Raw genomic sequence first — 25508 nt, forward strand, 5'->3', positions numbered from 1 at the left:
AAATTGACGCTGTATGGGCGTTGCCGAACAGGAAGAACATGGCCGCCGTGGACACGGACTCAAACACTGCTGGGATCAGGGGCAGGCAGTGTTGCCAACTTGGTGACTTTCTCGCTAAAACTGGCGACTTTCCAAAGCCTCTTTTCGACCTTTTTTTTGTCAAAAGTAACTAGCGACAAATTTAGCGACTTTTTCTGGTGCTCTGGAGACGTGACAGGACGTCTCCGCTTGTTTCAGCAAGCAGCGGGTGCTGCGTGAGCCCCTCCCCCATCCCAAAGCACTCACAGGCGGCCAGTCTCAGCAGCGCCCCCTGCTGCAGTCAGAGCAGAGAGGAGACCCACACCACTCCTCCACACTTCAAATGAATCGCGCGTGCGCAAATACGCCGCTGCTCACTTGCTGACAAACCAAGAATCAACAGAAGAAAGTTCATCTGTAGTTGTATTTGTAGTTTCATTTGTCTGCTCTCCCGGTAATATTATATATTTGCTCCCGGTCCGTGAATCGAAGCACGGCTTCCACGGGCCGAGTGGAGCTGCCCCACGGAGGCTGACGGGAGAGCTCCGGATCTCCGCTCCCGGGCGGAGACGCGCTCCGTGCCGGCCGCATAAACACGGAGGCGGAGAGGAGCTCCGCGACGGATTTAAAAATGAATCATTAGATTAATCGATGCATCGAAGAACTATTTCCTAGATTAATCGATTGCAAAAATAATCGTTTAATGCAGCCCTATTATCAGCGTTATCTCGTGAGTCAAAAAAATAAATAAATAAATAAAAATATGACCGAAGCCGGGCAGGCACCCGAATAAATATTGGATATGCGTTTGATTCATGGAGGGAACTTCAGCTGCATTTGGGAGTGAAAATGGATGCTTACAAAAATCACATAAAATGCGCTGTGGTCCTGCAGTAATCCGCGACGTAGTAAACAGCATGAGCATCCGTGGTGCAGCGCTGTGAAGACGGACATTCTGTAAAATGTTTGTGCGCGCTCCCGTGCCGCCTTGGCTGGTGGCTGCAGTTACCCGCAGCACCTATCGCGGCAGCACTGAGGTAAATTTTGTAAAGTTGCCTTAAAGGGGAACGGTCGTTTTTACAATCTGGACCTTATTTCACATTCGTCACAACAACATTTACGCACCCGTTTGACTTTCGTGTGATCTGCAGTTGGTTCTCCAGCTGGTCATTTTACTTTCACAGCCAGGATATATGCATACTGGAACCATTGTACCAATGTTTCAACCAGCTGAAAATAAACTCTGACTAAAAAAGCCGATCGACATGCCGTGGTCTGACTGCAGAGCAGAGACGCTACTTCCATGTGAACAAAGACAGTGCGCCACGGCGTAGTGTGATGACATCATCGCTTCAGAGTTCCTGGAGATTTGCTCAATCTAGCCGGTTTACAGACTTCCCAATAGCGCTAAGTGATGCTGACTTAATAAATTTACATGTATCTACCACCCCACAACAAACATAAGAGAAAAGAGCGTCTGTAACGGCTGCATGTCGGTGCCCCGCCCGCTGCCGTTATATGGATATGGGAGCATCTAATTATCTCCGAACCAACTGCAAATCACACGAAAGTCAAACGGGTGAGTAAATGTTGTTGTGATGAATGTGAAATAAGGTCCAGATTGTAAAAACGACCGTTCCCCTTTAAGTCCCTTTAAGTTTTTTTTTTTTTTAATTACTGTCCCAAGAGAGATCTGTTTACCTCTGATAACGTATTTTAATGTATCCAGAGTATATTTGGTTAACTTCTCTTCAGGCATTAATCTGGAGAAAGGTCTGTATTTGAGGTTTTATTTGTAGTATTGCTGTTTTAATGTAAGCTCTGATTCAGTTTCCAAATAGTTTTCTTTGCTCTGTTGTCTAAATGCAGAACCAGGCAAGCTGGTGAATGATCAGAGAAGTTTCTGTTTTCTAAATTCCATCTTATAATCTTGTGTCCTTCATGCTGATAGAATAAAATAAATATCCTTAAGTCTGCTCTGTGGGGAGCAGAGTGTAAAGGTTACTAGTCGCCTAATGGATCCAAGTTTTTCTATGAGTGTTTGTTTGTTGTTCAGCGGAGAGCAGTGACTGTGTCCATCATCAATAATGTCAGACCAGGTTTGATCATTTCTTCTGTGGTCAGAGTACTGTGTGTTTGATATTCTTGCTGTGACTTGTTGGCGGTCATGTGGTTCATTCTGTTTTATCCCCGAGGCCATGTTATCGGCTGCCTCAAAGCGAGTGTCAGTCTGATGGAGAATGAGAACGCTCTTCAGCTTCCTTGTCTGGTAAAAGCGAAAGTCTTTGGCTTGTAATAAAACTTGTTACTGCATGGTTCGTGTGTGCGTAAGTTTCATGTCCTGTCGTTATGTGGGTTGTTTTCTGAATGGAGTTTGCGATGGCATCACCCCCCCTTACGCAGCTCGGTTGTCCTGCTTCTATGGCGTCCACTGTTTAATTTTGATGAAGGCGATTTCTCCCTCCACAGTCCATTCAAGCGGGTAGGAGTAATTTCTGCTTCCTGCAGTTTTAATCATTTGGCGCAAAGGGTGGATTGTTTCTGTATATTCGCTCACAAAGTTTTTGCTGTAGTTAGTTAAGCCCAGAAAGCTCATTAGTTCTTTCACCGGCTTCGGATGTGACAATATTGTGTCTTTGTGGTCTCCTGTGACTGATATGTCCTTGTGGCTCACCACTCTGCCCAGGAAGGTTACTCTGGGTCGGCAGAGCTGCAGCTTCTGTTTAGAAACTTTAAATCCTTTCTCTGCCAACCATTTGAGGAGATAAATTGTTGCTTCGGCTGTGGTTTGTTCTGGTGGGCGAGCAATCAATATGTCATCAACATATTGGTGATAGTCAGTTCTTTCATTAGATTTCTCAGTGCAGCATTAAAAAGGGAGGGGCTGTCATTCAGTCCTTGGGGCAGCCTGGTGTAGGTGTATTGTTTTCCTTCATAAGAGAACGCAAAGTACTTCTGTGAGTTCTCAGTTATCGGGATGCAGAAGAATGCATTTGAGAGATCCATGACTGTAAAAAATCTGTTCTTTTGCTCTATTCCTGCCAGCATGGTGTAGGGGCTCGGTGTGTCATAATTTGATATTTCCAGATTAGCGTTAATTTTTCTCAGATCATGCACCAGCCGATAGTCGGGCTTCCCCGGTTTCTCAACCGGGTTCAACGGTGTGTTATATTTTGATTGACATTCAATCAGTACTCCTGTTTTCAGTAGCCCCCGTATGGTATTTCTTACACCATTTAGTTTAGCTTCAGGGAGGGGGTACTGTGGCTGATAAATAGGGATCTCATTTTTCATTTTAATGTGTATCTATTCAATGCTGGTACAGTGTCCTACATCTGTGGGTCCCTGGGACCACACCTGCAGGGTCCCTGTTACAGCAGGTTTTCTGCGATTGGAGAGTCTGTGTTTTCTCGGCCGTGTGTTCTCTCTAATGTGGTTTTTTCTAGTGTTTATGCTGCATGTGATCTGTGAACAATGCGGTAGATGTTATTTTCTTTACAGTACTGCAGCAGTGGGTTAACAGTGGGTCTCCAAACGTTTGATTTGTCCAGGGCATGCTTCATCATGGGGCCCAGGTTCTTGGCTTGTCCTCTGGCTGCCACAGCCAGGGTGGTGTGTGGCGTTGAGTCATGGTCGAGCGCGTATAGCGGCGTCAGTGTGTCCTGTAGAGTCACTGCAGCGGCCACGCCTTCTGGTCCAACGTAGATGTTTTCCACCGTTAACCACGGCGTGCCCTCCTGGGTGAACAGATGTTCTTTCGCTTGCCAGAGGGCGGCATATCCTGGATCAGGGTTCAGTGAGTAGTTGTAGGTACAGTGTGGGGTGTGGACGGGGGGCATGTACGTCCAGAGGCTTCTAATCCACGGCTCCCATTTCTTCTAAGCCTCGTGGAGAGGAGTCTCACCAGGATGTCTCAGCCTGTCCCACCATCTCTCTGACCTCTGACCTCTGCCTGTGTGAGCTGAGCTGCTGTTTGTATCAGCTGATGGGATGTTTTGTCTCAGAGACGCCGCCTGATTCAACCATCAGGGAAAATAATGTCAGTGTGTTTTTCTTCAACAGATTATTTGTGCTTTCATGGTCGCTGTCACAACCTTCACCAGCAGATTTACAGGACAGTCAGATCAGAGTAGAAACGTCTGCTCCAGTTCTTAACCTCCCATTTGTGTTTTAATTTCTTTATAAAGTGACCATAGCTCTGTTTTTTCCTGGAAAATATTACAGCTGGTGTGTGTATTGAGGGTGTGTGTGGCTGGTGTATTGTGCTGTATGGTGTTCCAGAGTGAGGGTCAGGATTAGTGAGGAGTCCAGTATTTTTCCAGTTTTTGTTCAATTCGACAGCAGGGAATTATTTTGGGTTGGACACAGTCAGCCACTTCTCCCCCCTTTACAAGCACCCTCAGCACCCCAGGGCATCATGGGATGGTTTGGGCTGGTTGTTGTGGAGCTTTCTGAGGTTGATACCCCCCTTGTGTCGGTGGTGGTGGTGGTGGTGGTGGGGGGGGGGGGTCAGGGGTCAGTTAATACTTTTGTGGCCTGTATTTGCAGGAAAAATAATCTATAAGTAAAATTTGGTTTGATTTGATCTTTTCACTCCATTGATGCAGTGGATCTTTGTGGCCCTATTTTGATTTTCACTACAGTTTGAGTTTGGCAGCAGATTTATCTGATCGGTGAATAAAAACTTTTTCTACGGTTTTGGAAAGAGACAGACCTTAATTATTGACCTGGTGTCTGTTTCTAGATTTGCATATTGTGATGACTTTTGCAGTATTTCATTTCTCTTTATTTATTTATTTATTTATTTATTTTTATTTTATTTTTTCCATTATACTTAGTTAGATTATTTCTATTTTCAAATTTTCTAAAATGACTTCTGTGTGACCACCAACTCTGTGAGGTTTGGTTAGAAATTTTGTTTTCATGTTACCTGTTGCTAATTACAGAAAGATTCCATTTTTGGCTTTTTAAACAATCATGGCCCGGTCTGCTCTCAGGACAGTTTTGTGTTCTTATTCATTCATTCTTAATTATTGTCACTCAAGGCCTGATGTCCAGTTTTAAAGTCTCTTCACTAAACAGTTAACCTATTGCAAGGTTTAAGCGAGTCATTTTAAAGACTTGGATTAATGGTCTCAAATCTGAAAACTTTAAAATTATAGAATTTCACTGCCAATGTGAAGATTAAAATTACTTGATCTTCTCGAGGTGTGGTTCAGTCCAAGCTTCCTCTATGGGTCAGTGTGAATGTTTAAATGTTCTCACTTGGATGGTCACCACCTGTGTGTGTGTGTGTGTGTGTGTGTGTGTGTGTGTGTGTGTGTGTGTGTGTGTGTGTGTGTGTGTGTGTGTGTGTACTCCTCTCTGAACGGAGAAGAGTGACAAATGCTATCTGTGTGCTCGCTCTCTCAAGGTCGGCTCGAGCATGTTTACTGCCAGCCGTCCTGTCTGCTCTCTCTCTCTCGCTCTCTCTTTAACTTTCCTCTTTCTTTCTGTCCTCTGAAAAAGAAAAGTCCCTTCTCTTTTTTTCCTTTTTGATTTTCATCAGGTTTTGTATCCTTAGCGGTTCTGGACGCAGCCCTCCTCATGTTCCCAGCTCTCCCTCTGTCTGAGGCTGTTCTGCCCATTCAGTCAAACGTTCTAACGCCGGTCCCTGTTCTTTCTTGGTCAGTCTGGTGTTTTGTTTAAGATTAATTTTGAACATCAGACCTCCCAGGCTGTCTGGCTGTTGTTCCTGCCAACACTTAAGAGTTTTGTCTTTCATTCTGTCGCTCTTCTACACCTGTACGAGGTGAAGTAAATTACCAAGTTACACAATTTACGAATTCTTTTGACCTAATTTTAATAGTCGCTTGGCTCAAAACACTGTTTTAATTTGTCTGATTATGATTATTTTAACCAGAATTTTACACTTTATCATTAACTTCTCTTTTATCTAAGCACCCTGTGTTAGAGCCGCATATATCTACAGGTTTTTCAGTTAGTTTGCACTCCGTCAATAACCTTTAAACCTAAGTTTTACACAAAAATATATTTAGGCAAGGATTGCCACACACACACTGAACTGCTTCCAGCAGTGGTTTTTGATTCAGAGGAGGTGGGGGACTCAAAAACCAAGAGGGCTCACACCTTTCTGCGGTCGAGTGAATGTCAAGGTATGAGGGTCGGTTCTCTCAATGTCCTCTTTGTCTAGGGAGGTGATAGACTCGCTACTAAGAGGGCAAACGGTACTGCGATCAAGTGAGTGTCAAGAGGTGAGGTTCTGACTACCGATGTCCCCAAGTCTGGGGACGCGATAGACTCACGCCAAGAGGTCAAGCGCCATACAGCAACCGAGTGAGTGTCAAGATACGAGGTTCTGCTCTGCCAGTGTCCCCTGGGCCTACTGCCACAGATTCAGTGAAAACACACACCACGCCGATAAAGGGTTCCACACACACTGCTCATATTGTCTGATGTGGTCTACAGTGGGGGACATGGGGTCCCGCTGTCCACCGCGCCGGGGAGGCAGAGGGCTCTGTTTCTACCTGGGGGTGGCCCAGGCCCGAGTCGCCGGTTTGAGAGTATTTCCACTTTTAGTCCCATAGAACTGGGAAATCTTGCTAAGCTTCTCTCAACCCCTCTGGTCTCCCTTTTACAACAGACTCAGAGTCAGTGTCCTATGGTAGCCAATTCAAATTATGCCCGTTTTTATTGTTTTGCACTATCACCAACCACAATGTCCCCACAGAACTGTGCTTGGAGACCCCCGTGCAATGGGCCTGAGCCCCGAGGGTTTAATTCACTTCAGAGCACAGGAACCCCCCACAGCTGATGTGAAAAACAATAAAGATGAAGATCTGTCCCTGTGTCCTTATTTCCTCTTCACTTATTCTCTTAACTTCTTCTTTATTCTTCTTCTTTATTCATCTTCTTTATTCTTCTTCTCTATAGGCGAGTCCCTGACTCCGTTGGGTCTCAGACCCCACGTCCTAGGCCAGACGTCTTCAGTGATACGCACCGGCGGTCCCAGACCGACCTAGTCCCTGACTAGGGCTTTTCTGAAATTTGCAGGCGTGTAAAGTCCCAGGTCTACCTAGTCCCAGACTAGGATTTTTCCAAAAATTTTCAGACACCTGTCGTTTTTACAGATTCCCAGAATCATTTGAGTCCTTATGTTTTCCAATTAGAATTTAGGCCGGACACTTATTAACTTTCCCTATGTGTGTTCTATGTGATTTATACATTACATGTGGCTATATAGATAAAAAAGACTAAAGAGTCGTTGCTTACGAATATTAGGATTTTTCTTCCGGACCTCTGATCTCCGCCCAAACGACAAACAGACCAAAGTCCGGCAGAAACTTTAGAAAAGGCTTTCTGCTTACTTCTTTTGTTGGAGCGCCCCTTTGTCGTTGGGTGGTGAAGAAAGGCCCGTCTGGAAAGATCGTGGTTCCGAATGACCTACTACCAAGAAGAATCCGGGTCACGGCACCAATTGTTGGAGTCTAGGACTTCTGTCCCGCTGATTCCACCCGGTTCTTTTATTCTATGCTTGGTCTAAAGAATGCCAAAACGACTGACCAGATTATTACCGTTTATTTAAGTATAGCCAGATGTAATGCTCAGCGCTGGACCTTACAGGGAAAGATACCAAGTATTTCGCCCCGAAAGGATCCTGATTGTTGATGAAACAGAGTATTTATTCCATGTTCTTCTGGGCTGGGCCTGCCCCGACAGATAGGCTGGACTTTGTTCGCAATTGGACAATTTGGTATTGATGTCAGCTGCCAACCAAGAGCTGACATCCTTATCCAGTATGTTTTGGAACACTAGTGAGTGTGTGTTGGTTTCTCCGGAACGTGTGGATATATTTACACTTTAGCAGAGCATCATATAACCTTGGTGTACTTCTCTCAGGAAAGGCCTAATGTGCAGTTAATACAATTATTCCATGGTAGTAGTGCTAATTAAAGTATATCCCTAACAATGTCAAGTATTTTGTTTATTTTTACACAATTTGGACTTCCAGCTTGTAAAAGCCACAAAAACAGCTTTTCAAAAAATTAGATTACCGTGGAGAAATCAGCCCAAATTTTGCGAGGCATGAATGTTTTCGGTTCTAAAGTGTTCGGTTCTGTAAGATGAAGACTGCAGACTTGACAACTGGCCACTGGGGTTACCTTTGCCACACCTTTAACAACTCAAGCGCCTTTCTCCATATTTGGTCATGTGTCCAGTACACAGGTGGGCAAAACAATTTCCTTTCTCCTGTAGAAAGTTGATTTTCTCCCCCTGCGTCTTCTTATTAAGCTGTGAACACTCCTCCAATGAGTGCTGACAAGAGCTACACATGTTTGAACCCCACTTCCTTGCAACTTTTCCATTAATTGCTAAGTCATCATGATCAACCAGGCTCATTGTGGTGGCAAAACTGTTTCCTCTCATGTTTTGACTCGGATTAATTGGGAGTATTTTACTTGGGATGTGCAGCTAATATGGATGGTTCATTGTCCTTCGTTGGTTGACAGGTTGACAGCTTTGGACGTTGGCTGTGGGTTTACCTTAGATCACAGTTCACACGATCTGCTCCTCTTTTGCAGTGTGACGCTTGGAAGGTTATTTTACCAGATGTTGCAGCTAATTCAGCTTCTAACGCCTGGTTCACACAGGACGCGGAGGCGCCGCGCGCAGCAGCAGCGCGCAGGCGCTTGGCTGTTCACACAGGATGCGACTTCGCTGGTCAGACATCGACAGAGCCCGGCAGTGATTGGTTGTTTCCGTCTTCTGTCAGGTATCCACATTGACGAGCGCTTTAAACATGGGGAAATCAACATTTAAATTAAATATTCGCAGCATGTGCACGCGTCCCAATAATGTTTTCAATTGGGGTCAAATCCGAATCAATTGTGAAGTCCGTTTACTCTATTGTTTGTAGGGTTGCCAACTCCCAGAGATTGAAATAAGGAACGCCTCTCGCGGGCAGCTGAAAAAAACAAGGTTTTTGGGGGGTGAAAAACGCATATATAACAGCATTTTGCCACAGTTATACCTATTACAGACTATAAAAACACATTAGGCTACTGCATTACACCTACAGTAGCAAGATTGTAATAACTCCTGATCAGCTTGATCAGTTTGTATTTGAGGCCTACAGTGAGACAGTTATCAGTCAAGTATCATCATCATCATCTCAGCCACTGCAGCGGACGGTAGAGCAGCTCAGCAGCTCCTTCAGAGGAGACTGAGACCCTCAGAGCAGGAAGGAGCTACCACAGGTCTCTCATCCCCACCGCTGTCAGACTGTACAATTCTACTGTGTAGAATATAACCTAATCCTGGACATTATAATATCCTGCACCCGCCCTTTCAGAAATTCAGCAACACTTTATCATCCATTCACTCTGCTAAAACATATTGTACGTATTATATCATACTGCATCATATATTGCATATTGTATTGTATATATTGTGTGTGTATATATATATATATATATATATATATATATATATATATATATATATATATATATATATATATATATATATATATATATATATATATATATATCCTGTTACATTTTTAAGATTCAGGTTGTACATACAGTTAAATCTTCATTGTCTTTAGCTTCTATTGTCCATCCTAGTATGATTTGCACTATAACTTGTTAATTATTGCACCATGCATTACTTTTGCACCCTGCTGTGTGTTCTATAAGACTATACACCTGTAAATTTCTCCACTGTGAGATTAATAAAGTCTTCTATTCCTATTCTATTCTGTATTTATTGCTAAATGTGCAAAATATCATCAAACAGCTGCTGTCTCTTCTGGATTTTAACATGTTCTTTTTTTTTTTCAACTAAAAAAGCGCAAAATCAAAACTGAATAACCTTCTAAACAAAAAAACCAACAAGGTTCCGTTTCTAAACTGAAAACACTCCACAGTCTGCAGCAGCAGACACAAATCAATGAACTAAACATGATATATCTGATATGGAAACGGCACAAACTTACATGTCTCTGGAAGCCATGCTGCGCTGCTGTAATGTTTTGATTTACTTCTTCCCATGCGCTCTGTGACCAAACTGACTACTGGCCAATGAGCTGCCGTAGCCTCCTAGGAACAGCCTTTTTTTGACCATTGAGATAAGACCGATTCTGTGTTGTCGCGCCATCTCTGTCAGCTCATTGGTCACAGAACGTCAGAGAGCCGCTGAACAATTTACCAAAAGTTTTCAAAAAAAAAGCGCAAGTTCCATTGCTCACGTTTTGACTCTCACAAAAATACGGAACAAAGTGCGTTCCTTTTCAGCTCAATACGGAACGCACACTTTTACATCCAAATACGGAACGATTCCGTTTTTCAAGGAACGGTTGGCAACTCTAATTGTTTGTGCCTTTTAAAGGCTGTTGTCTCTATCATAATAAAGTGTATAAATGGACTAATTTCTTTGGGTTTGTGGGCTACTATTGATTTTTAAACGCTTAACGTTTTATTTTGTCATCATTTCATCATTTTATTTTGTCATCCTAGTGCGTGCTATTGTGGAGAGAAGAGTCTTGGCTGGCTCTCTACTTGTCGCTGCACAGGCTCCGTCAAAGAAGGAGATTGAGGGTTAATCCAGTCAATAAAAGAAGGAAGCAGCACGATGTTTTCCATCATCTTGTTGGTGAACTGCGCCTGTGTGTGTGTGTGTGTGTGTGTGTGTGTGTGTGTGTGTGTGTGTCTGTCTGTCTGTCTGTCTGTGTTTATCTGAAAAGGAAAACTGAAAAGCAACATAATTTATGTTGTTTTACTTTATTTAATTTGAAAATTGACCGGATTCTCTCGTATTTTCCGTTCCCGACTTCCTGTGTGTTGCGATCTGCTCTGTCAAACTTTACAACTGGCGCTCCGCGGCGCGTCGCAGCGCGTCCTGTGTGAACCGTCAGATAGGTTAACAAGGGCATCCTGTGTGAACCAGGCGTAACTCAAGCTGTTCTCTTCTTCCTCCGAGCTGCTGTTCCTGATCCTCCAGCTGATGTTTCTGCTTCAGAGCTGCTGCATGTGTGACCAGTGCAGCTTTCTCAGTCACCTGGCTAGCTCAGCTGGCCGCGCATGCAAATGAGTACTGAATTACCCTGTGATTTAGGCTTTCAACTATTCAGCACTGAGCTGATTTCACCATGGACTTCAAACATGGCTGAGAGTGTTAAGAGTGCTGTAAACAGCGACGTGCATGCACAGGTAAGCAGTAGGCTATGAGCTCGAGCGAGCGAGCGACAGGCATTTGCAGGGCGTTTTCTCTGGAGGAGCGGGTGGAATGGTCTGGCGCATGTGCATCATTCAAAAAGGCACAAAAATCCTCTCTAAAGTCTCTAAAATCCTGGAAAATCATCCGTAAAACCTTTATTAGCCTGCAAGTCACACATGCTCAACCCAGACAGGACAACAAACAAGTGTACAAGCAACGTGGCCTGTCGTCAATGCAGTAACTAAGCAGACACGGCAGTACACAACAGAAAGCAAAGGGCCAGACTGCCACCATCTATAACAGGGGTTAAAGGGACTTAAGGCAAGATTTGTGAAAAACTACACATGCATTTCCAGTTTATTCAATGCTAATGGGTCGTGAAGCATTAAAAACTTAAAATAACAGGCCAATCCGCGTATCTGTCTGTTGCCTTATACAGGCTGTGTGCCAAATAATTTGTTGCTGTTCGGGTCCGAATTTCCCGCGCAGTCGTGGGGATGTGACGTAAATTGACGCTGTATGCGCGTTGCCCAACAGGAAGAACATGGCCGCCGTGGACACGGACTCAAACACTGCTGGGATCAGGGGTGGCAGTGTTGTCAACTTGGTGACTTTTTCTCGCTAAATCTGGCGACTTTCCAAAGGCTATTGGCAACTTTTTTTTTGTCAAAAGTGACTAGCGACAAATTTAGCGACTTTTCTGGTTGTTACCAGCCAGCAGGGTCCCTTTAAGAAATACGCTGTGCTGGTCACGTAGGGAAGTTTTGGCGGACGCAGAAAACTAAAACTAGTAGTGAAAGAAGAAGACGTGATGCCGCGGAGTGAGCAGCAGGATTTATTTCAGTTAAAAATAGGAATATACTGCATAGGAAATTACTGGCCCAAGTGTGGATTGTTTTATCTCTGTGGAGACCCAAAATAAATGTTGCATCGTTGGAGCACCTCCTTCGTCTCTCTTTTTTTTCTTCTACATCACCGGGAACCCTGGATGCCGGTTACCAGCAACGAGCCACGGTAAATAAACCAGCTCTCCCAACTACGGTTCGGGGACAGACTGGGAGTAACTGAGGTAACATGGTGCTCTGGAGACGTGACAGGACGTCTCCGCTGTTCTCAGCAAGCAGCGGTTGCTGCGTGAGCCCCTCCCCCGTCCCAAAGCACTCACAGGCGGTCAGTCTCAGCAGCGCTCCCTGCTGCTGTCAGAGCAGAGAGGAGACCCACACCACTCCACACTTCAAATGAATCACGCGAGCGCAAATATGCGGCTGCTCACTTGCTGATAAACCAAGAATCAACAGAATTCAGTTCATCTGTAGTTGTATTTGTAGTTTCATTTGTCTGCTCTCCTGGTAATATTATATATTTGCTCCCGGTCTGTGAATCGAAGCACGAGTCCCCCCCGCCCCCAATACAATCGGATGACTGCATCCACTCAAAGCCCACAAAAAACACCACGAAGAAAAAAAAGACTTTATCAGCGTTATCTCGTGACTCAAAAAAAAAAAAAAAAAAAAAAAAGACCGAAGCTGCAGGCACCCGAATAAATATTGGATATGTGTTTGATTCATGGAGGAAACTTCAGCTGCATTTGGGAGTGAAAACGGATGCTTACAAAAATCACATAATATGCGCTGTGGTCTTGCAGTAAACCGCGACGTAGTAAACAGCATGAGCATCCCTGGTGCAGCGCTGTGAAGACGGACTTTCTGTAAAATGTTTGTGCGCGTTCCCGTGCCGCCTTGGCTGGTGGCTGCAGTTACCCGCAGCACCTATCGCAGCAGCACTGAGGTAAATTTTGTAAAGTTGCCTTAAGTCCCTTTAAAGCAAAAAATAAATAAATCATATGACTGAAATTTTCCTTTTGAAATCACTGCAGATATTCATTTCAATGCACCAGAGTCATGGACTGCACATATATTTAGGCTGCTGTTGTACATTTTGTTCACATTTTAGCTTTGAAATACAGTGAAAACAAGTACATCATCCTGTTTCCCACAAAAGTCAATAACTGAAGGCTCAGGGGAAGGTTTGGAGGTCGTCCTCTGAGATAATTTTAGGAATAGAGATGTAATTTCCTTTTTAAATGATGAAAAATGATTGTTTTTACTGATCCTTTGGTTGTCAAAAATGAGTCACTTGTGCTTAAAGTAAATATTTGTTTAGATAAAGTAAAGTAGTGGGTCTACTGTGTGTGTGTGTGTGTGTGTGTGTGTGTGTGTGTGTGTGTGTGTGTGTGTGTGTGTGTGTGTGTGTGTGTGTGAATGATGACCGCTCTCATGTTCACCAGTCTCTATTTATTTTTGCTACTGTAAGATTCCCATGCTCAGTTGTCATCACTAACCTATTTTAATTGATGGGTAGAGGCATTCATGCAATTCATATCAATATTAGAAGCTTAACCCATCAAATTAATCGACTGAGAGCATGGCTGTCTTACAATAATCCTAAAATTATTACATTGTCTGAAACTTGGCTTGGTAAAAGAGATGCAGACTCGTACGTTATTCTTGCAAACTATACTTTGTACAGGGCAGACAGAGGTTCAAGGGGTGGTGGGATTGCTACCTATGTCTCCTCTAACATTAAGTCTGAACTAATTACACCACGAGTGAAACCTGAGCTCTTTGAGGGGATTTTTATTCAGTTAATTTTTCACATGAATAAACAATTGATTATTGGAAATATTTATAGACCACCTTCATCACCAATGTGAGTCTGTTAAAAACATCATTGCCACTGTTGTATCCCTTGGTGATTCTAAAGAAATTATTCTGATGGATGATTTTAAAGCTCGTGTCCGGAGTTTTGAAAGAGGGAGTTTTTTTTTAATCCAACGTCTGGAGGTTCCCCCTCCCTCTGCTTTCATGAGCGACCAAGCCACGCCCCTGTAATTGTGCACGCGCATTATGTGTCAGGTGAAAATGAGAGCCTCTGAGTCCTACAGCATCCTCCATGTTTAGCTGTTTACGGTGGATGTTCTGCAGACAGTGGATATATCCGAGGTGAGCGGGAGGCTGCTGCGGAGCTAACTCCCCTCTGCCTGGGCGAGTGCGCGTGCTCTCTGGCTGCTCCACACTTTGATTGACAGCATGACAAGGCGGAAGCTCGAAATCTATTGGCTGACGCTGACCAGCGCTTTTTCGGATAACATGGGGGTCTGTGAGACGAAGGCGGGGCTTATAAATAAATTTTTATATTGCTTTATGCTAATATTATATTGTAGTATCGAACCAGACTGACACATTTAAGCTCTGTTAAAAAATGATACATATGTTGGAAACGAATGGAAACTCCGGACACGAGCTTTAACTTAAACTGGTTGGATTCAAATACCTTTACTGGACGTAACCTATTTAATGATTTAAATCTAACCCAGATGATTGAAGATCCCACAAGAATCACAACAAAAAGTAAAACTCTTATTGATGGCATTCTTGTGTCTCGTCCCAACAGAATAATTCAATCTGGTGTCCTATCAGACTGCTTCAGTGACCACTGTATAATATTCTGTGTCTGGAAAATTTGTAGTCCATGTTTACGCCCTAAATATATTAGAATACGGGATAATAAATCTTTCAACAGTGAGTTATTCATAAATGATTTAAGCAGAGTAAATTGGAGCAGACTTGACTTAATTCCTGATATTTCAATGGCTTGGGAGCACTTTTACACAGAACTCCTGCAGGTCATGGATAAGCATGCCCCATGGACCACCATCAGGATTAAAGGATATCACTTACCATCTTATAAGACTTTTTAAACAGCAAGATAGGGCTTTTTGCCAAATTCAAACAGACAAGGCTTGTTGCTGATTGGAAAGAGTACAAAGCGTTAAGAAATTATTGCACGACCCAAACTCGAAATGCTAAAGCCAAATATTATAAAACTAGCTTAGCAAATGATCTTAATAACCCTAAGCAATTCAGGAAAAAACATTAATTCATTAATAGGTAAGTCTAGTTGTGCGACAAAAAACTTAATGATTAATAATGAGATTACAAATGATCCTGGAGCTATTGCCAGCGCCTTTAGCTCCCATTTTTCCCAAACACCAGTCGTTGAACCTTCACCCCATCTGTCTGATAGGAGTGTAAGCTCAACACCATCTTGTAATAGCTCTTTTACATTTAGTTTAGTCAGCTCTGCTGATGTTTTGCAGGCAATAGGTAAATTATCATCTAGTTGTTCTCCTGGTCCTGATGGTATTGAGAGTAAATATATTTAACTTGCTTCTCATGTTTTGGCCTCTCCATTGTCGGCACTCTTCAATATGTCCTTCACTAATTCTGTAGTGCCTACAGCTTGGAAAGCTACAAAAGTCATTCCTTTGCATAAAGGGGGTGATCCTCAAAATGTAAATAATTAGACGTATTTCTATTATTAATAAGTTTTAAAAATATTTGAGAAAATTATCTTTAATCTATTATCTGATTTTGACTTCTCTCCCTTGGAACCAACTGACACTGTTAAATATTTAGGTGTATTGTTGGAAAAAGACCTCTCCTTTGAAACACACACACACACACACACACACACACACACACACACACACACACACACACACACGTGTGTATATATATATATATATATATATATATATATATATATATATATATATATATATATATATATATATATATATATATATACTATAACTATAGTCTAAGAGCATTGTATCAGTCTGTGAGCTGTTTCAGTTATCAGGTATAAGAATAGCCAATCAGTTACTGCTACCTATTCTTGACTATGCAGATGTTGTCTATTTCAATGCGACCTCCACCTGTTTACATTCTCCAGATGTGGCTTATAACAGAGTCTGTAGATTCATCCTCCGCTGCCCCTGCAGGACACACCGCTGCATTTTTGTATGAGAAGTTGTCTTGGCTCTCACCTTCTGCTAGAAGAAACTATCATTGGTTGCTGTTTATCTTTAAATGCATCTACTTTGACTATCCAGAATACTTTAAGCAATATCTTGTGCCGTATCATACTCTGTATAGTAGGGATGTGCGATACCACTTTTTTTCAGACCGATACCAAGTACGAGTACTTCATCTTCAGTACTCACCGATACCGATACTTGCATACCGATACTTTATACAAATAAAATTTAAAATAATGCAATGAGATTATTTTTGAAAATGAATTTTATTTCCAATAAAAAGGCAGCCCAGCCACTATGTTTAAGTCCAAAATAATAGTCTGAAAAATAAAACAAACTGAGTTTGCACTTATTTAAATTAAATTAAGTGCAAGATAAAACAATTTCTCTGAGTTTTACACTTTACATAAACTAAGGTTTCTAAATGTACTAATTTGAATGATTTTTTTTATGAACTAAAGTCAAAGATAGAAAAACCCCTGAGTTTAAAGAGTTGCTTGTGTTATTTGTGCTGCTCTCGGATCTCTGCTCTTCAGTTTCTCGGTCTTCTGCAGTTTGCCGTCGAGTTGCTGCCGGAGTTTTCTTTTTTCCAGCACAACAGCGTCAGACTCTCGTCCACAAGCTTCGCCCTGAGGTGTTTAAACAAATTACTAGTGGTAAACGAACAACATCGCGCACCTCCTTTAGCAATTTTAGCATTGCAGAGTTTGCATTCTGCAAAGCTCGGCTCGTTTTCACTTGTATAAAAGAATTTCCACACCGGCGGAGTTTTGGTGAGACGAGCAGCCGTTCTGGATTCATCCTGTTGTCTCTGCTCTGGATGAGACTCATGGAGAATCAGCCCGCTGCAGTATAGCCCTGCGCCTGTCAGCGACTCCCAGAGAGGAGCTTCTTCCTCTTTCATGTTTGTCGGCAGCTTGCATCCCATTCGGTTGTACTACCGCCAACTGCTGGTGAGGAGGGCTTACTACGTGTGGGGTTTTCTTGCTGAGTATCGGCGGCTGGTATCGGTAGCCTTCACGAGTACCCGATACCTTGAAATAAGGCCAGTATCGGCCCGATACCGATACCTGGTATCGGTACTCACACATCCCTACTGTATAGCCTCCGACACACGGATTAGGTTTATTTTACAGTTCCAAGAACCAACACTGTTTACGGAAGATCTGCCTTTAGTGTGAAAGCTCCTCAAGACTGGAACAACCTTCCTACTCATATCAGACCAATAACTTCTCTATCAATGTTTCGACATGCCATTTACAGTCATCTTCGAAGCATCTGTAACTGCTATTAGTTTCTTCATGGATGGGTCTTCATTGGAGCAATGTCATACAAGTGCAGTATGGGATGATGTACAAACAATGACTTGAAGGCTGGTTGAACTTTGAGAGCAGGTGTGTGTGTGTGTGTGTGGGGGGGGGGGGGTGGAGGGGGGGCGGGGGGGGCTGTTTATTCCGTTGCTTTTTGTTGTTTCGAGTTTTGATGTTCTTGTTTTTGTATTACAATAGATTGGTTGTTCTGACTTTGCACCTGTACTATTTATTTTCAGTTAATGTGGAGGCCCCCTCGAAAATGAGATGGCTCATCTCAAGGGGCAATACCTCTGTTTAAAAATGTAAAAATATATATACAGATTATTGTATCTGTTTTCATTGTCTGTTTTTTCCATTTTTACAAATCAAACACGTTTCACAAATCAGAAACAGTGTTTTAATGAACGTTTATCATTTTTAGAATAATCTAGTGAAGTCTGAGAAGTCTAGGTCCAGTGGTTTTCAATCTGGACCTCCTTCAATGTGTTCTGGTTATGTAGATTACTGTTAAATATACTTTTTTTCATTTTCACAAATATAAAGGTTGTAGATATTCAATGCTGATTGTCTGGCAAAGTTTTTGTCTCATTTAAAATGTTAAACATGGCTTCACATTAATACAGAGAACAGAAAATGGATGAGTAGCCTCCACAAATGTAAAAAATGTTTTTCCCTTAACTTTTCCATTAAATGCCGAATCGGAAACAAACTTCAGCCTCGTTTCTTAGAGCTCATTTTTAGCTGGTCTCAAAGGGCTTCACATCACATTATAACAACATCCTCTGCCCTGACACCCTCACATTATTGTTACAGGTCATGGACTGGAGACAGAGCTCCAGTTCTCTGCAACACACATTTGCTTTGTGATTGAGAACTCGCACTTGTGTCGATGACATTTTGCTAAAATGAGCAGTCACTTCATTAAAGAAGCTTTAAGTGTCCAAAAACAGCATATTCATAATACAAGATATCATCCTTAAATACTGCCTGACAAAGTCTTATTACTGAAATTACTGAAATAAGTGAACCTTTTTGTTGAGCTGTTCCTGTCGTGTTAGAAGCAGAATCAGATCACATCTGAAGAGATTTTTCAACGTTCTGCAGAGATAGAAATGTTCACCTACAGGCTTATCATTCATCTTATTTAATCAACATATTTATTTTCAAAACTTCAGAGGCACCATCTTCACACCTACATGTTACAGCCAAAAATTCAAATAGAGCACAAAGACATTCAGAATAGGATCAAAATATTTATCTTCACCTTCGAATATTCTGTCAGGTCTCTCTCTCTGCTCCTCTCACATTATTGAGACAACCCATCACTCTTTGAGTGCAGGACCCTGATCAGATCCAGCTGGATGCGTCCTGTCTGAGGGTACACATGCAGGACCTGCACCGTCACCCGATCCCCGGGTCCCAGTATGAGGCTGCAGCGGCGCCGGTCCACAGGCAGCTTGTTCAAGGTGATGCTTCTGTTGCACGATGAGGCCCGGGTGGCCGACGCCTGTGTCAACAAACGACCCGAAAAGTGTGGAGTCGTCAGCATGGAGCCCAGCTGCAGGTCAGTCATGGACAAGTTGTCCTGCTTCAAGACATTCTGTCCACAATCTAGGAGCGTGGACAAGAGAAGACAGACAATACCTTCAAAGGAAAATAAAGTAATAGTTCAAGCAGGTCGCAGCTTGTAAAAATGTTTTAGGGGGAAAATGAGACTTGCTCTCCTGACAGATCACCTCCTCCTCATCCTCTTCACTGAAAACACATGAACAGTAAGTCCACAAATCCAATGTGTCTCTAAAGATGGATTTTGTTTCTACATAAAGAGGCAACGCAGCAATCGACAGACTCTATTTGATCAGACTTTAAAACATGACTGTGTCACTTCTTGTCTGTTGAGGGAACCAGCTGCTGTGAGTCCTGCAGCGACCATAACAGTCACATATCTTGTTGAAACAGTTCCACTGGCTGAGTACAAGCTTTAAAGCAGAAATCCTGGCAGTGAGTGTTCCCCTGCAGACCTGAATAAAGCCAGCAGGTTGGGCAGTAAGACCAGAAACTGGGCTGTGCAGGGCTTCCTGGAGATGGGAGCTCCAGTCGGGCTGTCGCCATCACAAAGACACCAGCTTTGGCTTCTTCCAGGTCTGCAGGCCAGCCTGCCCGTTTCACCACCCAGCATGGCATCTAAACAGAAACTCAGATGGAGGAAGGATCACAAAAAGGGGACAAACATCACCACTTTGGCTTCCAGAGGAATACTGCAGGAGAAGATTGTTCATGTCTCCTGTAGAGTTAAAAAATGGATTTTCCTCCTATTTATAAAGACATTTTTGTGAACTTCAGTCTGACATGGATGTGGATGTCTGCTCTGAATTTATTACAGAAAGTAGCAACAAGACTCACCAAAAAGTGTTCAAGTCAGACGAACTTAAGCTTAATAGATAGTTGAACATAATCTAAATACAACTGCACAAAAAGCATCAACTCAATATGAGCACTGTTATAACAGACATGTTGTGTTTCTGTCATTTTCACTGCTCATGCAGTCAATAAAAACAGCAGTGAGCTCCATAGATGACAGTCAAGTTCTATTTACTGACTCTTGAAAAGATCATTCAGTTGGGCGTCTTGAATAATTAAAATAAATGTTTTGCAATAATTTACAGTTTCAGAGATGTGATCAGTCAGAGTTAGTAACCTGAGGTCAGACTGTGGGGGTTATGACAGAAGGCTTCTCCTTAAAGCTTTCTTATACACTGAATGAGCTTGTCTGAGCTGATGCTCACTGGCTGTGGGAGCCAAGTTAAGTTAATGGAAGTTTAAGTGAATAAATAAGTGCAACTTGCATTTTTGTTTGAGAGTTAAAGTTCATTTCATAAATCATTTCAGAGAAAATTGTTAAAATGCTGGTTAAGATTGAATTGATTGAATTATTATTTTATTATTATTGTTATTATTATTAAAGCTTGGTTCAAAGAAGGCAGAAGGAGGCGGTGAGCTTTCACTGATGTTCTGAGTCTTTCCAGCCTGTGTTGGGCTGCTGGGAGCTGTGGACTCTGAAAGAAAGGAAGACTCTGCAGACGGTCTCCACAACAGTTAGTGCTGCTCATATTCATTCTGTTTGAATTGGAACAAAGCTGTGTGTGTTCAGTGTGTCCATCTCTTCCTCCTCTTTATCAGCTCAGTGTTTCAGGGGAGCAGGACGGCTCAGCCGTCCATCACAGGACAAACACACAGTCACACACACTCATCAGCAGGAAGCCACGTTTTCACTCCAACTTCACTTTATTACTGATTCAATCATCTTCATGCTGGTTTTGGACCCCATGGCTCTAAACAAAGGTCGTCTGTTCCTGAATTAACAAAGGTCAAATAAATCTTTATCCTCATCAATGTGGAGAGAAAGAAAGAAAAACAACAACAAACAGTCACAGAAAGTAAACTGACAATGAAGCAGAGACTAAAAACAGAGACTGGGAACAATTGAAATCGGCTTCAGTTACAATCAACAGCTTTGATTCTCCAAACTTATCAAAAGTACAATACAGCAAACTTATTAAAACAGGAATAATGAGAAGAGAGAAATCAAAATCTCAGGTCAAATAAACAGGAAAACAACTGAAGACATGAAACCGTCCCGTTTAAAACAGAACAAAACTGAAACACAGCAGCAAAGAAACAAACTGTGGATCACAATCAGTCCTGTTCATCTAAAATAATCTGATGATGAGGCTCCTCCATTAAAAAAGATTTAAATCACAATATATTACAAAGTGATCATGATCCTGACACCAACATGGACAATATGCAGACAGCAGAAGACTGAACTGTGATCAATGAATCATGTCTGGATTAAATCCTTTCAGTGACTCAGAGAGTTTTTCCAACCAGCAGGAAAAGAAAGATTTCAGGTTTGTTGAGTGAGACGATCGTCAGGAATGGAAATGTTGTACGAATCTATTCAAGAGGCTGTTTGGAGGAAGTTGAAGTATTTTAAGCTTGTTTCAATCTTTCAAATTAAAAGCCACAGAGCTGTACAGTTATACTGCTTTAACATAACAAGAACAAATATATTCATATAGAAAATATTTAATTCCTTTTTTTTGTTTCCATGTGAAACTTAAACAATGCAGCAGTTTTTTTCAGAAACAAAACATTACACTGACCAGAAAGAAAAAAAATTGAGGACACTTTTTTTCGTTATTGACACTAGTTGATATTTTTTATGTGTTTGTGTTTTCCTGACAATACAAAATGCAAATAAATCTTTTCAAAACACTTCATGGGATGTAACATGATTTGTTTTATCCTGGTAAAATGAAGAAAATAGTTTTAAATTAATCTTTTTAAGTCAGTAATTTAAACAAGAACTGATACAATCAAGAAAAAAACTGTTTATAAACCATTAGATGCCTGCATTGGAGAGGCAATAAACTGATATTTGATGATTTACTTGTGTCAGCCCATGTTTAACTGGAAAAGTTTTCCAATTATTTCAATCAGATCAAACTTTTTTCTCTTCATCTCTTTTGTTCTTTAGTTTGTTATAAATGTGTGAACCTGTCTGAACATCACAGAGTAATCTCAGCCTGACAGACGGTGAGAGTCGTGGTTTTGGCTCCAGCAGATGGTCCAACACCGAAATAAGGGAAGAGTTTCTCAGTGAAAGTGTCTTTGTGAGTGTAGATGTGACTCAGGTCTCCAGAGTCGTAGAAGGACACCTCCCCCCTGTCATAGTCCAGCTGGACTCTGATCCTCTGGAGACTCTCCTTCACTCTGACTGGCTGACCATCACCATTAGTGTATTTTCCATCACCATGCCATAAACACCAGGTTCCATATTTTGGGGAAGCAGATCTCTCTCCCCTCCTGTCAACTGACTCTTTCGCCAATCCAACAACCCACACTGGAAGATCTCCCACCTCCACCTCCCAGCTGTGTTTCCCTGAGCTGAAGCCCTCAGAGCCCAGGACATAACAATACTTAGTGAATCTCTCTGGATTATCAGGAAGCTTCTGCCGAGTGTCTCCATATCTCACACTGGTCAGATCATCAGACAGGTAGAGCCAGCCCGCTGCAGTGTTTGGGTCCAGAATGAGAGGAGTGAAGTGGACCAGGTCCTTCATCTTGCTCCAGACTGAGAAGGACAGGTTTCCCAGGTGTTTGGCCACATCTATGAGCAGTCCTGAGGGCAGCTGTGGATCTGACAGTGAGCACTGGGCTCTGGCTCGGCTCTGAGCGTCTCTGGAGCTGCTGAGGAACGCCCCGCTGGCTTTCTGCAGCTCTGCTTCAACAGCAGCCATGCAGTCTGAGAGGGAGGAGATCTGCTCCTCCATCCTCTTCATCTCTCTGCTCACACGCTCTGCCTTCTGCTCCTCTTCCTCCCTCAGAGCTGCCAGTCTGGACTCCTCTTCCTCTCTCAGGAACTGGTGCAGCTTGTTGAACTGGGCTCTGATCTGCCTCTCTGTGGACTCCAGCTGCTTCTTGGACTCTTGGACCACGTCCCTGTATGTTTTCTGCAGCTGTTGGTATTTCTCCCTCTTGTCCTGCAGAGACTTGAAGTCACATCTCAGCGTCTCCTTCAGATCCTTCACTGCTTCTTCTACAGGAATCACTCTGTGGCTGCTGTCATGAGGAAAATGGCAGACAGTACACAAAGCTCTCTGCTCCTGCACACAGAACAGTCTGGGCTCTTCTTGGTGTTCACGACACACCAGCTCCTCCTCCTTGTCCCTCTCTTCTCCCTCAGATGATCCAGATTTCTGTCTGCCAGCAAAGGAGTCTGCCAGCTCCTTCAGAGCAAAGTTCACATTCAGATTGTCTTTGGAGGATTTTCTTTGACAAATCGGACAGTTTTTGTTTCCAGTTTTTTCCCAGAATTGTTTCAGGCAGCTTGAACAGAAGCTGTGGTTACAGCTCAGAGACACAGGATCTCTGAATGTCTCTAAACACACATGGCAGGTCAGGTATTTCTCAACAGCAGTAATTTTTTCAGCCATTTCTTCTTAAACCTTCAGCAGGACTCACCAGCTCACAGTCTCTTCAGGTTTACACCTAAAATCCTCCAGTTGTGTGTTTTTCAGTAGAAATCTCACAGCTTAAGACGAGTCGCTGCTCCGATCAACAAAATACTTTCACTTTCGTTTTAACTGATGGGAGGAGTCAGCAGAAAGTCATCATAACTACATTCAGATCACTGCTGTAAATATGTACAGAGATCAAACAGCTGCAGCAACAAAACCACAATTGAGCCACAGCAGAGTTAAGATAAGCAGCCTTTACAACAAGAAAAACATGATGAAATAAGAAAACTCTTCATAACTCAGACATTTATGAAATGTTTGGTCAGCCTGGTTCTTTAGTTTATTACTTCCACTCACTTTCAGCCTGTTTCAGTTTTATTTTTCTCTTGGGAATTCATTCATTCACTGAAAATTTCTCAATATAATCAGATCTTAGGACTTTTTTTTTTAAGTAATATGTTTCGTCATCTAATGATTAAAAACCATAAATAGTTCAATGAACTGTTCCACCATATTTTAAAAGTGGAGAGTTATATCATCCAGGATAATGCAGAGAGTTTTTTTTTATTTATCTGCAAATATGTCAAGGAAATGTGTGAAAATACATGATGAAGCTGCAGGGTTGTGGTGATAGTTCCAGACTGATGCAGTGAGAGTAACAGTCAGCATGAGTCAGTGATGTAGGAGGAGATGAAGAGTCAAACAGAGAAGGAACAGTGTGTGTGAAGAGCAGAGACACACACTGTGAGAGCAGCTGAAACAGAGGCAGATGGATTTAGTGCACAACTGACAGCAGCAGGCAGGTCACTGAATGAATGGATGAAAAGCAGAGAAAGGATCATCTTCTAAAGACTGATCTCTTCCTTCAGCTGTGAAGAACTGAGTCCACTGGACAGAGAAGGCAGCTGGGTTCCTCTGTCTGACTCATCCTGAAGACAAGCAGCTGTGAAGGAAGAGTTTTACTGGAAGAAACAACATCCAGGAAGATCATGTGAAAGAAGAAAACTCTGGACTGTCTGTTAAAGTGGGAGCTGATCAGATTTGATTTGATTTGATTTATTTGGATCCCCATTAGCATGGCAATGCCAAAGCTATTCTTCCTGGGGTCCATACAACATCTTCACAATGTGTCAGTGCAGCCACATTATCTACAAAACAATCCATAAGCAAATTCCAAACAAAACAAAAACACCAAAAAATACATAACACAACAACAAACAAACAAACTATACAAGACCGCTCCCAGGTCAGCAGAGATACACAACATTCACATATCATATCTACGTAGATCCACACATATTATGCACATTGGTCACACAAAAACTCAAATCTTTTGCCCTTTCATCTTACACCTAAACGCCCTTGAAGCAAAAACCCTGATGTAACAATTAAAATTCAAATCAGATTTGACAGTCACCCATTCATTTACTGTTTATGCCAGAAACCATTTCTGTTGCAAAGGTGCAATTTTAAGTAATACTTGTGATTCCAGTTGACCCATATTAAGTCTCTATTATACACAGATGTTTTTTGACCAACTTCTTGAAAATGATTTTGCTGTTTTCTTGTGTAATGTTTTCTGGTAGTTTATTCCATTCTTGCATAGCTCTATACATAACCATTCGTTTAACTGTATTTGTTTTTGATTTAGGTAATAATTTACTCTGGTGGCATGTCTGGTTGCATAGCTATGTCTAGCTGAACTAAAATATACATTTTTATACAAGATTGATGGTTTTTTTTGTGATTAAAATGTTTCTAAAGAAAACCAGTAACAAATACAATAATTTTTCCTTTACCAGTAACCAGTCCAAACACTTGTGCATAGCTATGATATTCGTTCTGTAACCACAATGCAAAGCTATTCTTGCTGCTCTATTTTGTACAATTTGCAACTTTTTTATATTTTCTTGTGACGTACTAGATCAGATTACTGGACAGTAGTCTAGAACTGATAATACTAAAGATTGCAAGACTAGTTTAATTACACTTAGTGACATGAAAGCTGCACACCTTTTCACAACAGAAACAGCACTTCCCATCCTGGATACCATC

At 42.1% G+C, this 25508-nt stretch overlaps 1 protein-coding gene and 1 long non-coding RNA gene across 2 annotated transcripts in view; one reads left to right on the forward strand and one right to left on the reverse strand.

Moving 5' to 3' along the window:
* LOC115405260 (uncharacterized) overlaps positions 1-25508 on the forward strand; it is an 83734-nt gene that overhangs the window by 54929 nt on the left and 3297 nt on the right. The gene's annotated exons all lie outside the window — the stretch shown is intronic.
* LOC115405244 (nuclear factor 7, brain-like) lies at positions 20704-23554 on the reverse strand. Its single transcript, XM_030114763.1, has one exon. It carries the CDS (start codon positions 23427-23429, stop codon positions 22002-22004), a length of 1428 nt encoding a protein of 475 aa, XP_029970623.1. The 5' UTR covers positions 23430-23554; the 3' UTR covers positions 20704-22001.

Source organism: Salarias fasciatus, chromosome 18 (assembly GCF_902148845.1).
Source record: "Salarias fasciatus chromosome 18, fSalaFa1.1, whole genome shotgun sequence".
NCBI lineage: Eukaryota > Metazoa > Chordata > Actinopteri > Blenniiformes > Blenniidae > Salarias > Salarias fasciatus.